Source organism: Neoarius graeffei, chromosome 19 (genome assembly GCF_027579695.1).
Source record: "Neoarius graeffei isolate fNeoGra1 chromosome 19, fNeoGra1.pri, whole genome shotgun sequence".
NCBI classification, from domain to species: Eukaryota; Metazoa; Chordata; class Actinopteri; order Siluriformes; family Ariidae; genus Neoarius; species Neoarius graeffei.
The window spans coordinates 52,773,178-52,791,020 of NC_083587.1; the positions used below are offsets into that span (position 1 = coordinate 52,773,178).

Sequence of the window (17,843 nt, forward strand, 5' to 3'; positions counted from 1 at the left end):
ATTGAGAGCTTTGCCTTTTGACTCAGCTCTCTCTTTACCACGACAGACCGGTTTAGTGTCCGCATCACTGCTGACACTGCCCCGATCCTTCTGTCCAACTCCCGCTCCCCCTTACCCTCACTCGTGAACAAAACCCCGAGATACTTGAGGTGTATTCAGACCAGGATAGTTCGATAGTTCACTTGCTTTGGTCCGAACCAAATGTTTTTTTTTATTTTTTCATTTTGGTGCGGTTCGCTTTCACACTGTACATTTTAGTAAGCGGACCAAAATCTGTCAACAAAGCCACGCGCCCTGAGGTCGTTCAGCTATTGGTCAGAGACGACACGCACACAAAGCGTTAAGTTCAAAAGTAGTCATGGAGGCTTTCCGTGCTGTTATTCTTTTTAATGTCATCAAAGCTATATGTTTTTTCCAGTTTTTACTGTTTTCACAATTGTGCGATTACTATGCTGTTGTACAAGTAATTTATCAACGACGACGACAAAGGGCAAGGCGGCTACGGAGGATAGCGCTGATGAGCGCACATCATGTTGTGACAGTTCTGGCTCTTCACGCAATAGATGAATTTCTTTTTTGCGTCGCTAGTACCGCCACTTTTTGAAAGAATGTCCCTGATTTTAATGCAAGTCTGACGGAGTTTCTTCACTTTTAGCCGACATTGTTCTGGGGAGCGCGTGAACCCCTTCTCCTTCATTTTCTCACTGAATACAGCAAACACGTCGGCATTTTTGTGTGTTCTCTCCAAAAGCTCAGATATGTGGACGTCTGCCCATATATCCACAAGGGTACGCGTTTCTTCCTCGGCCCACGTTTGCCCCCTACTCATTTTTTGTACTCTGTAGTCTAGCCTACCACTGGTCTGAATGACTGAACGACTGTTGTAAGGTTCCCTTGACAACCGAAACAGTGTTTGCACTTTGCGGTGGAGTGTCAAGACTCTGTTTCCCATAATGCTCGACAAACGACGGAAGCTCCCGAGGTACAAAAAAGCAAAACTGTCGGATTAGGTCCGGTCTGCTTTCACACCTCCAAAAGGTCCGCACCAGGGTTCCTTTGGTCCGGACCGAGTCCGACCTTGCAGCTCGGTCTCGGTCCGCTTGTCTGGTCCGGACCAGAGTTCGGTGGTTTGTATTCAGACCAACCCAAAAGGTCCGGACCAAGGGAAATTTGGTTCGTTTGGTCCGGACCAAACAACGTAGGTGTGAATACGCCATTAAACTCCTCCACTTTAGGTAGCAACTCCCCCCTGACCTGGAGTAGGCACTCCACCTGTTTCCAGCTGAGCGCCACGGCCACGGACTTGGAGGTGCTGATCCTCATCCCAGCCGAAGTTGAGGTTATTATTCACAGAGTCTGAGGTGGATAATTGTTTTAGTATAAATACAGAAGTGACTGATTATTAAAAAGTTTAGTTCAATCTTCAGAAGTGGCATACAAACGTAATGCACACAGACTTGCATCACTTATCTACACCAAGTCACATAAAAGACTGTTTTGAAATGAATAAAATAAAATCACAATTCCACCTTACCTTTGAATAGTTTTTGACCAAAATTCGTAGCATATTTAGTGCTTTTAGGAACAGCTTTTTCTTTCATCATTTGTAATACTTCCTCACTTGCAGTGACAAAGCAATTGGCTGCCATTTTGCCGAGTCGCATGACGTGATTATCAAGAATTATTATATGGTACGAGCTACTTCTGATAAAATCGTGCGTTCTGATTGGTTCCTTGGTGGGCAGAATTTTCCCGTAATGCTCATGGGTGATTACAGACTCTCTTTCCAAGGCGCTGGCTTTCAATGTTACAAAAAACAAACAAAACAACAAAAATGATTAAGTGAAAATCAAAACGGAATCAAAAATGGCTGGAACACAAACAAGAGTCACTGAGTTATTCAAGAAATGAGCAATGAAGAGCATTCAGAAACCACTAACTGAAATTCAGTTTTGAAACCGCTAGCCATTTATTCTGCATGCGTGACTCAACTACGTTACAAATATGACGTGACTGAAAGCAGCGTCACGCCTCATTATAATGACCGTCGATTTTAATCTTAGAAATTAAAAAAAGCCATATAATAAACTCCTTATTAACCTCGCTTGCTTGGTCTTTATGGGAAAATATCAGACCTCGGCCTTTTTGTACGGACCGAGCTGTAGGCGAGGTCTGATATTTTCCTGGAAAGACCTCGCACTCAGTTAATAAGTAGTTAATAATCCGAATCTCTCGACCAATCAGTGTGCCCGATTTCCTATAATCACCTGCATATTCATACCAAATCCAGTTAACCTTCGCAAAATTAATTATTGACACTTGCCTCAACCTGCTTTTTCACATTACACCAAATTCATGCTTTCTAGGAAGGCAAAAGAGACGCCTCATTTTTTTATACACGTCTTTGCTCACCCTAACAGTTTGAAATGTTTTACCAACAGAGAGCCAGGGGCGCTTATCGTCAAGTCCCACACTGCAGTCTGGTGGTTTATCCATATTCATTTTCTGCACTGATGAACCTGACTGGATGCTGATCTGAGCCCATTTGATTGATTATGGATATACAATGCAGAAGAAGAGACCTTTGAGATTTGTACAGAGTCTAAACAAAAACAAACATAAGGAGTGAAACATTTTTCTTGGAAATGCAATTCACTAAGAGTACAAGTATATAATTTCAATAATGAGTATAATACATACCAAAATATTACCTGCTAAGTATAGCATCATAAAGTACAATTATGAAGTAAAATTACAGACTGAAGACAAATAGACAGTTTAATGGGGTAGAAAGAGTCACTGGGTTACAATGAAAGAGCGAGAGGTTTAGTGATGCAGCATATTTTCCGTGGTTTTCCACCACAGCCGGAGTTTCTATCGATTGCCATTTGACCTGCACTGACTCAGCAATCCCTTAAACACACACACACACACACACACACACACTGACACTGCAATACATAATACAGCAGAAAACACTGTGCAAGCAGCTGCAACATGAAACCAATTTTGCTAAAGAAATGGAAAGAGGAAGGAAGGAAAGAAGGAATGGAAAGAAAAGAAATGGAAAGAGAGGAAGGAAGAAATGGAAATAAATTGAAAGAGAAACGAAGGAATGGAAAGAAATGGAAGGAAGAAATTTAAATAAATTGAAAGAGGAATGAAGAGAGGACGGAAGGAAGGACGGAAAGAAAGAGGAAGGAAGGAAGGAAGGAAGGAAGGAAATGGGAAGAGAGGAAGGAAGGAAGGAAGGAAGGAAGGAAGGAAGGAAGGAAGGAAGGAAATGGGAAGAGAGGATGGAAGGAAGGAAGGAAGGAAGGAATAGAAACAAATGCAAAGAGAAAAAGGAAGGAAGGAAATGGAAAGAGAGGAAGGAAGGAATGGAAACAAATGCAAAGAGAAAAAGGAAGGAAGGAAATGGAAAGAGAGGAAGGAAGGAATGGAAGGAAAGAGAGGATGGAAGGAATGGAAATAAATGGAAAGAGAGGATGGAAGGAATGGAAATAAATGGAAGGAAGGAAGGAAGGAAGGAAGGAAGGAAGGAAGGAAGGAAGGAATGGAAACAAATGCAAAGAGAAAAAGGAAGGAAGGAAAAATAGAAAGGAAGGAAGGAAGGAAGGAAGGAAGGAAGGAAGGAAGGAAGGAAGGAAGGAATGCAACGAGAAAAAGGAAGAGAGGAAGGAATGGAAAGAAATGCAAGGAGAAAAGGAAGGAGTGGAAAGAGAGGACATGGAAAGAGGACAGAAGGAAGGAAGAAAAAGAGGAAGGAAGGCAGGCAAAGAGAGGAAGGAAGGAAGGAAGGAAGGAAGGAAGGCAAAGAGAAAAAGGAAGAAAGAAATGGAAAGAGAAAAGAAAGGGAAAGAAATGGAAAGAGAAAAGGAATGTAAAGAAATTAAAAGAGAAAGGAAGGAACGACAAACACCATTTACATTCACTTTGTCTCTTTCTATTATTATAACATTTACACATTAGCTCATCCTGGCCAGTCTGCTGTTCAGCTGTATTTAGAAGCCTCTTCCCACACTCACATAATGAGGTCACATCATCCATTACAGTCAAAGCAGTACTTAATGACTTGTTAGCTGTGATCTAATGCAGAGTGGCACGTTCAATGAGCTAGAATTTTCCATTACATACGGGATTCTTTAGTGGAGAAATCTAAGATATGACGAAAGCATGCATTTCCAGGTTCTATAGTGCATGGGATTTGCTTAACCCACCGAAGCAGGGAACCCCAATGCAGAAAAACGTAGACGAATACAGAAGTTGTTCGCCAATTAGCATCAGTTCATATTCATCCTTAAAGCAGATTTAAATCGCAGCACCAGTGTGACTCAGCAAAAATGTGTTTGAATTATTTCACATTATATTAGCTGTGGAAGGCAAGCCATTATAAAACCAATGTATTAAACCAAACATTAATATACAACGAGTCATTATTGTCAACAACGTTTGTGTATACATCAAAGAAAGCTTAATATTTATTACCTTTTCACAATATGGAGATTATTATTGTATATACGGCCTCTGCATGCTCTTGCGACAAGGCTTTCGCAGATAGCTTTTCGCAGACAGTTGTAATTTATCGTTGAGCGGGGAGTAATAGGTGTGCGCGATGTTATTCACCGCCACAACGCAAGGGGGCGCGAAGTCGCTAGGAGTAGTTGGTGGGTGTGGTTAGTGGAGTGTTTATCCTCCGGTTACTTATAATGACTAGAACTGGAGTCGTATAGATGTACGTACTTCCTCACTTCCTCGATCAACCGCTCTTCGTGCTGCTCCATCTTCGCTCGTGTTTTTAAAAATGGCGGTAGTGAAAACAAACCAAACCGGGAAAGTAGGGAAGCGGAAGTGCGTGTACAGCGGATGTAGAGTGGACCAGTCAGAGCCCTCTTGTTTGTGACGCTGTCTGTGAGGCTTCTGCGGTGGTCACAATTTTTGGGAGGTGCGCGCAGAGCGTCTGCGAAGGTGGGGGGGGCTACGCAGACGCCATCTGCGACGCCATCTGCAAGGACTGGGTTGTCAGCATAAATTGGCCTAGAAAATATGAAGTAGCTGGCTAGTTAGCGGCTCTGGAATTTGTGGCAGCGAAGCCACCGCGGTGCGCCAACGACATGCTAATGCTCGGGGGATGTGGGGGTATGCTCCCCCCCAGAAAATCTTTAAATTTACATGCCTTCTGGTGCATTCTCAGCTAATAAATTACTAACAATTTCCATGTAAAATACTTGCAAAATATGTATGAAATTTCCCTCCAGATGTGCGTGTGCTTGGCTTTCTCATTTCCCCGCTGTAGTACGCTGCCTGGATCTGTAACATAACTACATGGTGAGCTTATTTGGTGCGCGTGTAATGTACTTGATGTGCTTCTGGTGTGGTATTGTGTATTGTATAGTTTTAATTTCAACATAAATATTTGCACACAATTAGTTATTTGCACTTGCACTTTTTAGTATGAAGCCTTAGCTAAGGGACCGAACATCTCTAAGGGAACTTTGGCACTCCAGGTAACTTCTGGATATGAAAATAATTCTTAGACATGAAAATATTCAATATGATTTATATGTACAACCCTGCAGAAAACATGGATTTTTATTTAGTTGGCCCACAGAAGGTTTTAGTTTCTTCTTCAGTGGCATTTTGTGAAAACCAAGTGAAATCATTTGCAACAACAACCGACTGCGTCTTTACCATCTGCTATGGCATGGTCACGTGGTCCAGCTTGGCCAATCAGAGCGCGAGAATCTATCAACAGATATGGTGTCGCTTCAGGTCATGCTAGACCTGAATCGAAGACAATTTCGTGGTGGAATAGTTGGATTTGCGGCAAATTATGGGCAGCGGAGACGATATTTTAAAAATAAATAAATATTAAAAATAAATAAATAAAATTACTTTTTTTTTGGGGGGGGGGGGGGGGGGGAATCGCTTGAACATTGAAAGGCTAGTTTTAATTTTTTTCTGTGGTCGAGTAGCCGGCGCAGACCGTCTGTGTAGGCGGAGAAAACCGCTGGTCACCGGCGCTTGTGGATGGACATCTCTGCGAACAGTATTTTATCTTAGTGCTGTGCATATCCTAATAGCGTAGAATAATATCTTTATGTGTAATCCATAGCTCGGAAAAATGTCACAGAACTTCTGACATACATCTATTTACATGATCAAATCTGTATAAACAGCCTGCAGTATTTTTAAAAAAAGTATTTATTACATTTAAAGGTGCAATGTGTAACTTCTCGACTTGTATTAAGCACATAAACATTAAAAAAAGATACCTTAGAAAATTTTCAATTGCCATATCTAGTTTACTTTAACTAGTTCATTTCAGGCTCGTTTACATTTTTTCTGGCCCTGAAATTAGCTCCGCCCCACTTCAAAATTTCCTTAAAAGGCAACTCAGTAAATATATACAGCCTCAGCAAATAGACTGAAGTCAGTTAGAGGGAAAGATGTGTTTTCAAGACACCTAAAAATGACAAACTGTTTCTTTAAATGCTGCTCATTTTAAATTCGAAGGTAATTATTTATGATGATAATATAACAAAGTGACAAAGAAGCACTTCAGAGCAGCAAATGCGCTGCATCGACAATCCTGCACAGGCCTGCGTAGAAACACTCATCCTTGGATTACAGACCGTATGGAAATTTGGCTTCAGGGCTCAGTGTGAATAAGACCACAAAGCAACGCCCAGCTGGACAAAAGGCATAACATCACGCGAACTGACACATTAAATCACATGCCATTGTGTTACATTCACATGCTCGAACAGTGAGCTTAGCCATGTTTGCCTACATCATCATCTGCATGTCAGCGTCTGGATTAAAAGGCTGTAATCGGACACTCGTGGCATTTCTTTCTTGTGAAAACGCTTGGGCAAGAGCCTAAAGCTGAAACACTGGCTAAGAAAGCTGAAATTGGGTTAGTGTCAGGTCTGTTGTTTTCGACCCCGTGCTCTGTCTCCCTCGCTGTGTTTATTCCTGGCTGCTAAGAGACAGTCGAACAAACGACCCATATTACAGAACCCCATTGTCCACTCTGTCTGGCCACACCCCCACCCCACCCCACCCTTCATCCTCCCTCATTTATTCTAATTTAACTCCGTTTGTCCATATTACTTGTAGCAAACTTCCACAGACAGGAGATAGAAGGTTGTCCCTTATTGCTTGGAGTGATGTATTGTAAAACACCACAGTGTATACACACACAGAGGATCAAACGCTCCTAAATTTTGTACTCCGAGAGAAAACGACAGTTTCTATGCAACATGTGGAAAAGTTGGTACATCTGCATATAATATGATATATTACACTAACAAACAATGAACTACCAGAGTGTTTATCAGTCCTGGCGTAGCACCGTCCTGCACATTTTATGCATTTTCCCTCCTCTAACACACCCAGTTAAACTTTATCCAGGCTTGGCTTTTGAATTGGGTGAGAAGGGAGCAGGGAAAACGCCAAAAATTGAGAAACACCGCGCAGACACAAAGTACTGTACAAAAGTCTTAGGCACCCTATCCCCCCCCATACAAACTTTTGGCCCTTTTCCACTACCCTTTTTCAGCTCACTTCAGCTCGCTTCAGCTCACTTCAGCCCGACACAGCTCGCGTTTCGACTACCAAAAACCAGCACGACTCAGCTCGTTTCAGCCCTGCTTAGCCCCTAAAACTCGCACCGTTTTGGAGTGGGGCTGAAGCGAGCCAAGCCGTGCCGAGTGAGGCTGGGGGCGTGAGCAGACACTCCCCTGTGCACTGATTGGTGAGGAGGAGTGTCCTCACATGCCCACACACGCCCCGCGAGCGCGCTGGGATCTGTAAACACCGCAAACCCGGAAGGAGAATAATTACGAATTACGAGAATTTCTGAAGCCTTATGCGCCTCGCCTCATCTATACGCTCTTGCCAGTATCTGTCCGCGTTGTCGGTGACAACAAGCCACAGCACCAAGACCAGCAACACTAAGGACTCCATGTCCTCCATGTTTATTGTTTACTATTTGGGTCGTGAGACTACCGCTTAAAAGATCACTGATGTCACTGTTTGCGCTGCTTAACGACATCACGTGACGTCCACCCACTTTCGCTAACTCCACCCAATGTGTCCACCCACTTCCAGCCAGCACGGTTCAGCGTGGTTGTAGTCGAAATGCAACTCCAACAGCCCCGCTCAGCCCGACTCAGCCCGGCACGGCTCAGCCCGACTCAGCCGCGTTTGTAGTGGAAAAGCGGCATTTGTTATAGATTTCTATTTTATGACTTCTACCTTAGTACAAAAACATTTTAGAGTCCAAACATTTGTTTTCCAGCACAAAATTAAATGTAACAAAAAAAAGTTTGTATCTGAGCAGCATATTCCATAAGAGAGCACTTTTCAGATGGAAAAAAGAAAACATAATGAAGGCTACTGGGGTTTGGTGCAAAATTAAGAAGCAAGTATGACAAAGTGTCCAGAAGAACTGGGGCTGGTTCTGTAAGATGCTCAGTAAAACCTACAGCTCATTTACTTACGAGTGCTCCGAGAGCACAATATCCCCCGCCGACAACTATGCCATAAACTCTGGTAAAATGCGACTGAATTGAACGAAATTGTGACATGCGTACTACCGACGTACAACAAAGCCTTTTGTCAAGTTTGGTGAAATTCCTCCACAAATTGTGAGAAGAGTTGATTTCAGAAGAACGTACACGCTCATGAAATTGTCAAAAGTACAAGTTATTTAATCAAGGGTCAAAACTCTGAGAAAAATTTTCACAAATTAAATTAAATCGCAATATGCGTATTAGCGTCATATAACAAGGCCTTTTGCCAAGTTTCGAGAAATTCATTCAAAAATTGTGAGAGGAGTTGATGTCAGAAGGAAAACTTTGTTACTTCATGAAATTGTCAAAGTACAAGGTTGTTAATCAAGGGCTGTAACTCTGGTAAAACGCGACCGAATTGAACGAAATTACAATATGCGTACTAGCGATATATAACAATGCCTTTTGCCAAGTTTCATGAACTTCCTCCAAAAACTGTGAGAGGAGTTGATTTCAGAAGGAAAACACACTCTCATGAAATTGTCAAAGTATAATTTTGTTAATCAAGGGCTGTAACTCTGGTAAAATGTGACTGAATTGAATGAAATTGCAATATGCGTAGTACTGACATATAACAAAGAATCCTGACAAGTTTCATGAAATTCCTCCAAAAATTGTGAGAGGAGTTGATTTCAGAAAGTGAGTACCCTTCCCGGGACAGACGGATATCGCCACGACATAATCCCCCTTCAGGCCTTCCAAACTGCACTCACTGTACCTGAGAAACTTTTTTCCCCCCTTTCTTTTTAAAGTAAAGGGTCGTCTCACACCAAATATCAACTTTGTTTCATTTATTATGGCTTACTGCTTACAGTATTTTTTTTTTAATGTTGAAACATTTCATGGGGCGGCACGGTGGTGTAGTGGTTAGCGCTGTCGCCTCACAGCAAGAAGGTCCGGGTTCGATCCCCGTGGCTGGCGAGGGCTTTTCTGTGTGGAGTTTGTATGTTCTCCGTGTGGGTTTCCTCAGGGTGCTCTGGTTTCCCCCACAGTCCAAAGACATGCAGGTTAGGTTAACTAGTGACTCTAAATTGACCGTAGGTGTGAATGTGAGTGTGAATGGTTGTCTGTGTCTATGTGTTAGCCCTGTGATGACCTGGCGACTTGTCCAGGGTGTACCCCACCTTTCGCCCGTAGTCAGCTGGGATAGGATCCAGCTTGCCTGCGACCCTGTAGAACAGGATAAAGCGGCTACAGATAATGAGACGAGATGAGACATTTCATTTCATTATTTTTAAGCCATTTTTGCTCTACAGCAGGGGTCATCAAACTACAGCCCGCGGGCCGACTCTGGCACGCCACCCCCCTTTGACCGGCCCCCAGCCCCTCTGCCCCCCACCACTTGAACCGGCCCTATGAGGCAATCCCCAAAAGTGGTCATGGCCTATTTTTTTTTTAATTGCTTTTTGGGAAATAATAACATGTCTGCATCTTGTATTTTGTTGATTTTATCAATTAAAATTGATATTTAGTTATAAAATGAACTTCATATTTTCCGAGTTTTCGTCATATGCTCGCGATCAAGCAGTGACAGGCAGCGCACGCGCAGAGAACTGTCAGTGTTCAGGACAGCAAAATGGATAGCGGTAAGCAAAAAGCTGACAGAGAGTGCAGAGTTTTTAAAGAACAGTGGACCACCGATTATTTTTTCGTTCAGTGTAAGGACCATGCAGTTTGTCTTGTATGTAAAGAAAGTGTGTCGGTTTTCAAAGAATATAATCTGTCGTCACTCCGAAACCCGCCACAAAGAGTATGCTAGTTTGCGAGGGCAAACAAGAGAAGACAGGATTCGGAGGATGAAATGCGGACTGGCTGCACAACAGAATGTATTCCTTCGCCAAACCCAGATCAACCAGGCTGCTGTCCGAGCTAGCTATAAGGTAGCTCACCTACTAGCTACCCATGGAAAGCCGTTTACTGATGGGGACTTTGTTAAAGTATGCATGCTTGCTGTGGCCGAGGAGGTGTGTCCCGACAAGAAGGATGCGCTCAACGCGGTGAGTCTCTCCGCACCTACTATGACCAGGCGAACTGAAGATTTGGGGGACAACGTGTATGACCAGCTGAATGAGAAAGCGTCAGAATTCAAGTTTTTTGCTTTGGCCATGGATGAGAGCAATGACGTGCAGGACACAGCACAACTGCTGTGATCTATTGATCTATTGCTCATATTATTATAATTTCACTGTTTTTTTAAATGTATTTATTTTATAGGCCTATTTATTTGACCTTTATTAAGTGCTGCACACAATTATTATTAATATTATTAATAATATCAACAGGCCTACCTACAATTTATAATTTTCCACTCACCTTTGCCAGTGTCAATCACCTCAAATAGGCAGATGTTTCTTACCTTGACAGCTTGGATGTTATTTTTATTAGAAAATAAATAAATGGAATATCTGCGGTATTTCAAATTAAAACAAAGTGTGAAGACTCAATTACTACTTTTGCAAACCACTAGTAAAGATAAACAAATATGTGCCAGGAATCAAGTGTTGATATAGTAGTGGGGATATAGTAGTGGGGATGGCTGTGCCAGGCTAGTAATCTCTACTACACAATGAGGCCTGCTGGTGGTCATACAGTATTTGTCTGGGTTATACAATTCTATATTATATAGCTGACCTGACCCCGGCCCCCATCACAGTCAGGAACGACAGTGTGGCCCCCAGAGAAAAAAGTTTGGTGACCCCTGCTCTACAGCATTTCTTTACGTGTGCCTAAGACTTTTGCACAGGACTGTAAACTAAAATGCTACATCCAGGACAGATCTACTTACAAAGAGCGTAACATCTGCTCACTGGCACCCATTTACACACATCTCCCTCATCAATTTGGCTATGCAAAATTATTCTAATTTGAACGGCATGATTTAACGTCCATTTTTGAATTTTCGTTACAAATCGTGTGCAGCCTGAATAAACCATAAAAGCTGGGTTTGCATATATGAGAAACCAGACACAATCCAAATGTTAACTCCTTTACTGACACTTATGATACAGTGAGACATTGGAATGAAGGTTTTTGGGGTTTTTTCTGGCCAAGCATCTATCACTTGTCTACAACTGCAAAAGTTATGCAAGAGATTTTCAGCAGAGTTGAAGTTTTTCTGTGCGAGTTATTAGTTCAAGAATTTCTCAGTCATTGGTAAACTGACGGGTGGCACGGTGGTGTAAGTGGTTAGCACGGTCGCCTCACAGCAAAAAGGTTCTGGGTTCAAGCCCAGTGGCTGATAGGGGCCTTTCTGTGTGGAGTTTGTATGTTCTCCCCGTGTCTGCGTAGGTTTCCCCCACAGTCGAAAAGACATGCAGGTTAGGTTAATTGGTGGCTCTAAATTGACCGTAGGTGTGAATGTGAGTGTGAATGGTTGAGTGTCTGTGTGTCAGCCCTGCAATGATCTAGCGACTTGTCCAGGGTGTACCCTAGTCTGGCTAACGCGACTTCAAAGCTCTGCGAGCATTTGGTCTGGCAAAGATATTAAGCCCAACCGTTTCCCAAAGTGCGTGGTTGACCCGCCTCCCTGAAATGCCTCAGTTTGCTACTGGTCGAAGCCAGAGAAGGCTGTGACGAAGCTTAAACCAATCACATCACTCTTTCCTCTGACGTATGTGACGCGACGGGGCTAACTGGTAGATTAAACTCTTACCGAAGCCGGTCGGGAGCAAGGCGAAAACGTCCTTCCTTTCAATAAATACCTCCAGGGCTGCTCTTTGCTCCGTTTTCAATGAGAACTTGCTCCATGTTCGTAATGTTTCTAGTGAATGAAGCGCTTCTGGCATGGATTCTGTAAACAATCTATGGCTTCCGGTCGCAGTTCTACTACGTCACTGCCTTGAACACGCCTCTACCCAGGGCCGTTGGAGATGCTCAAAGTTGATTGGCTCCCGATTTTTCGGGAGCTTGGAAGAGCTGTAGATAGCTTGCCTGGCCAGACTAAGCTCGCAACAGGCCCTAGTGTTGCGTCACGCTTAGGATGGGCGGGCCCAGGCTAGGTGTACCCCGCCTCTCACTCATAGCCAGCTGGGATAGGCTCCAGCTTGCCTGTGACCCTGCACAGGATAAGCGGCTACAGATAATGAATGGATGGTAAACTGACCAGATAGAACACTTATGACGACATATATTTACGATAAAGGTTTGTCTTGATTTGATATCAACAAACACTCCTGTTGCTGACCCTTTTACCAAGTTTCAGATCTCTTGTGCATGTGTTTGATTTTTGACATCCACTGACTGAGTATGGCAACACTTCAGCCTATTTACACCCCCCCCCCCCCAAAAAAAAAACAAAACAAAAACAACCCAACCACCTATCTCTGCAACAAACACAGTCAAGATAAATTTTCATTTTCATTTGCTACCAGAGCATGACATAACCAAACAAAGATAATGATCAGAAACTCCACAGCTGTACGCCTCCCTGTCCCTTATCAGTGAGCTCCAACTTTCCTAACGAGAGGACACTTCCTTACAGGATATGGAACAAACCTCTTTCTTACCTTCATGACTAGGTGAAGTAAAGACAAATCAATGCTGTAAACAATGTGACCGTTTCGTGGTTTCCATGACAGAAGAATGAAAGCCAGAGGGTAGTGTTGTAGTCAAGATCACCTAAACCGAGACTAAGATCAGACCAATACTTTGAGGGGTTGAGATCAAGTCAAGACCAAGGCTGAAGCCAATTATTGTCTTTGGTTTGGAGACAGGTGGTCAAACTCCAGGCACAACATATACAAATTATTATTATTGATCTCATCTCATTATCTCTAGCCGCTTTATCCTGTTCTACAGGGTCGCAGGCAAGCTGGAGCCTATCCCAGCTGACTACGGGCGAAAGGCGGGGTACACCCTGGACAAGTCGCCAGGTCATCACAGGGCTGACACAGACACAGACAACCATTCACACTCACATTCACACCTACGGTCAATTTAGAGTCACCAGTTAACCTAACCTGCATGTCTTTGGACTGTGGGGGAAACCGGAGCACCCGGAGGAAACCCACGTGGACACGGGGAGAACATGCAAACTCCGCACAGAAAGGCCCTCGCCAGCCACAGGGCTCAAACCCAGACCTTCTTGCTGTGAGGCGACAGCGCTAACCACTACACCACCATGCCGCCCATTATTATTGATTTTTTTTTTTCTTTTCTCAAACATTCTGAATTCCTCCTCTAAATGTCCCTTTTTGTTTTATTTTGGTTGCTGTTCACCCCCCCCCTCCTTTTTTTCCCTCTCTTTTTTTTTGGGTGGTGGAGGTGGTTTGCACTTGCTTATAATTATTATTATTTATTACTTATCATTTGCTGATATTATGTGAGTGTGACTCAAGCGGGGGGGGCATGCTGGTGTTCTAAAAGGAAAAAAAAAAAAAATGGGTGAAATGTATCCTTCCTGAATGGGCATGCACTTTGTCTTGATAACCCAATAAAGATATATATATGAAAAACAAGTCAAGACCAAGGCCAAGGCAGGGTGAGACTGAGTCAAGACTACCCCTTTTCCACCAAATCAGTTCCAGGGCTGGTTCGGGGCCAGTGCTGGTGCTGGTTCACAACTCGTTCAACTTGCGAGCCAGCTGAGAACCAGTTTGCTTTTCCATAGCTCGCGGTGCTAAGGGAAGCCACGTCATTACGTCGCTGTATACATCAGTTACGTCGTTGTATACGTCATTACGTCGCTGTATACGTCAGTTACATCGCTACGTTTGCATAAACCTTGGCGCGAATATCGAAGCAAAAACAACACGGAAGCAGCAGCAGCAGCAACAACAATAATAATAATAATAATAATGGATGACTTCGCGTTTGTACAGCTGCGGCTTCTCAATGCTTAAAAATGGCGATCTTTCGCGGTCTTGTTATTGTTGTTGGTCTTAACAACTCCGCCCTCCCGCTGACGTAAGCGGTTCTTTCCTCTGGCCCAACAGAGAGTTGGTACTAGCCCGGAACCGTTTTTTCTGGCTCCAGAGCCAGTTCTTTGTCAGTGGAAACAGAAAACCCGGTTCCAAATTAAGCACTGGCCCCGAACCAGCCCTGGAACTGCTTTGGTGGAAAAGGGGCATATCAGGACCAGACCAGTGTGTGTGAAGAGCGGCGGGGAGTGGCGACAGCCATTAATAGAAAGAAAAAAAATGTAAAAAATTTTTTTCCAGTGAGTCACGTTATTGGGGTCATTTGAAGCAGGAAATTTTACATCTGAAATCACAGTAATGATAAATAAATCAGACAATGTACAGGCAAGTCTTCACAGTTGTGGTCTTTACTAGCCTTGAAATAAAATCCTGAGTCCTACATGTGGGGCAGTAGTGACTCAAAAGTTCAGGCTCTGGGTTACTGATCTGAAGGTTATGGGTTCAAGCCCCAAGCACTAACAAGTGGCCCTTGAGCAATGCCCTTAACCCTCTTTGCTCCAGGAGCACTGTCTCATGTACCCCCTGTTATACGTTGCTCTGGATAAGAGCATCTGCTAAATGCCTGTAATGTAATGTAATATAATGTAATGTCTGAAACCGAGACAAGAGTAAAAAAGTAATGGAGTCTGAGATAAGACCAAGACCTTCAAAAAGTGGTCTTGAGACCAGTCTCGAGTACAACACTACTACCAGAGGGAAATGAAAACACCAAAAACAAAAATGGACAAGACTAGGCGATGTTTATCAAATCTTCAACTGTCCAGTTTGGGTGAACCTGTGCCCATAGAAATAGAACCAGAATCCGACGTGGTCTTCTGCTATTGTAGCTCATGTGCCATAATTATGGTCTGAAGTGTTGTGCGAGCCGGGATGCTTTTCTGCTCACCACGGTTGTAAAGAGTAGTTCTTAGCATGAGCTTATGCCATCATGTGTTGTCCGTCGTCTGTCTACAGTTCACGAAAATTGCTTCTTCTCTCTCAGCTCTTCACCGATTTTTATTCTTTCTGGCAGGAAGGTAGGTCTGCCTGGGGTGCATATGGCTTCCACCCAAATTTGCATAATTGCAATTAATAATGAAGATATGTGGTAATTAAGCCCTAATGAGCAGTTTCCACACAAATCGCTTCTTCTCCCTCAATTCTTCACCAATTTTGATTCTTTTCGGCAGGAAGGCAGGCGTACCTAGGGTGCATGTAACTTCTACCCACTCTAGCCCCCGTCTAGTCCAGAAAGAACGATCTAAAGTAGGCCACATTGTGCAGTCCTTCTCTCAAACATTTGAGCACTGTGCAAGGTGGCCCCACTTTAGACCGTTCCTTCTGGACTAGACGGGGTCGGAGTGAGCTACGCCATCATTGATAACTGAGACGAGACTATCTCCTCTGACCTCTCTCATTAACAAAGTGTTTCCTCCCTCAGAACTGGCAGTCATTGGATGTGTTTTTTGTTTTTCGCATCATTCTGTATAAACTCTGTTCAACAGTTTATGTGAAAATCCCAGGAGAGCAGCCGTTTCCGAAACATGCAAACCAGCCCGTCTGGCACCAACAAGCACGGCAAAGTCAAAGTCACTGAAATCATACGTCAACAAAAGCTCTTGAGCTGGATCGGACAATTTTGGCTGATTGGATAGCTGCATGAATGCTCAAACGTGTGCGTGCGCACATCTTCCTAACAACATGGCTGATGACTCACAGCTCAAATTATAAATAAACAATAACCAGTTCTGCATTTTTGTATCAGGCCATCTGAACCACATTTGACCGATTTTGCGGTGGATAAAAAATGAAATAAACCTTGTGACTTGGCTGTGATTAGGCCCAGGGTTATTTTGTACCATTTGATTATCGAGTATTATGTGCACGTTAAGGGTTTTTTTTTTTTACATTTTGAACAAAGGTGCCTATAGATGGTTTCAGTATTTTGGGAACAAGATTAAAAAAAAAAAAAAAAAAACACACAACAGTTCAGTACTTATAATAAGAGTGAGAGACTAAATCCAGCATTTCAGCACATGTTCATTACTAGTGTGACTGTTTATAGTATAGAGTGATGAATAGGGTGCTTCAGCTTATAAAGATCCCACACACCCATCCCGAGTGTGCGAGTATGAGTGTGCAAAGGGGGAGTTGCACAAGCTCCAAAGCACCATTCAAATGATGTTTATAACACTTCCTAGTGACCTGGCTGACCTTGTTCCACAGTCAGAACATCCCCACCACTTTTCTACCGACGTTTTAAAAACATTCCTATCCTGCTCCCATCCCTAAAACCTTTTACACAAAATTTCCAGCTGATTAGCTGATGAAGGGAACAGGAAATCTGGTGATTGAAATGTGTCTTTCCTCTATTCACAAAGACACGCACTCACACACCCCAACATAAACAAAGCATGGTAACCTGGCAGCTCACCATAATGTTCTGTATAACAGTCAGTCAGTGTGTGTGTGTGTGTGTGTGTGTGTGTGTTAAACTCACCGAGTTTGGGGTCGAACCTCCAGGCAGGAATATGGTCATTCTCCTTCAAGCCGCTATTGGCAGGCAGAGGAATGCTCACACCGATTGGCTCGCTGACATGAAGCTCCGCCCCATCGCTTCCCAAAAGGTGAACGCTGATGGCAGCTACTGGGGTCAGCTCAAACCTGCGGTCGCTGCCTAACAGGGAGAGAAAGACAGAATGCGAATAAGACAAGGAACAAGGAGGTACAAAAGAGTGAGTGGAACAAAGGAAAGGAAAACCATAAACGACGACAAGACAATAGAGTCAATACCTTTTAGCCTATCAGCTAAAGGTACTGTACATCTTCGAATGAGAAATCTAAATGGCAAATTAAAATTCCTCAAGACCAATACAGAGGATCAAATGTGGCAGTAGAGCTACATGAGGTAGCATTTAAAAAATGCATGACTTACTGTTAAACCCTTTATGGATCGGGCATCTCCACTAGACAACAAGGAGCCTTCTATTATTACTACTACTATCTTTGTTATTTACCCAAAATAGCCTGCGCTGAAAATCCCTTCTGGCGAAATCTAAACAGCTAATCTCCAATCAACATGACTCCAACCCATCAGGATTTTCTCTACGTTATATTCCAAGTAGAGTTGGAATTATAGTGCTAATGTATAACAAAGATGAAGGCTAACACACTGCCTATAAAAGACGCATAAATTCAGCTACAGCTTCTTTTTCATCACACGGCACCTAAAACGCAGTGGCGAACTGTTACTATTAGAGCTGGGACTTCAGCTCAGCCAAAAAACTTAGCCAGACACACCAAAAAAGCAACAGGGCAAAGGATTTTGCAAGGGATTAGCAGCGGCAGGCTGCCAGGTCGCTCCGTT

The 17,843-nt window shown here is 43.3% G+C and overlaps 1 protein-coding gene across 1 annotated transcript in view; it reads right to left on the reverse strand.

Annotated features, from left to right (window-relative positions):
• Positions 1-17,843, reverse strand: part of fam171a1 (family with sequence similarity 171 member A1) — a 94,824-nt gene that overhangs the window by 13,681 nt on the left and 63,300 nt on the right. The window contains exon 5 of the mRNA XM_060900268.1: positions 16,977-17,153. Within this exon, the coding sequence (XP_060756251.1) occupies positions 16,977-17,153 (177 nt within the window). The remainder of the gene's footprint in view (positions 1-16,976; positions 17,154-17,843) is intronic.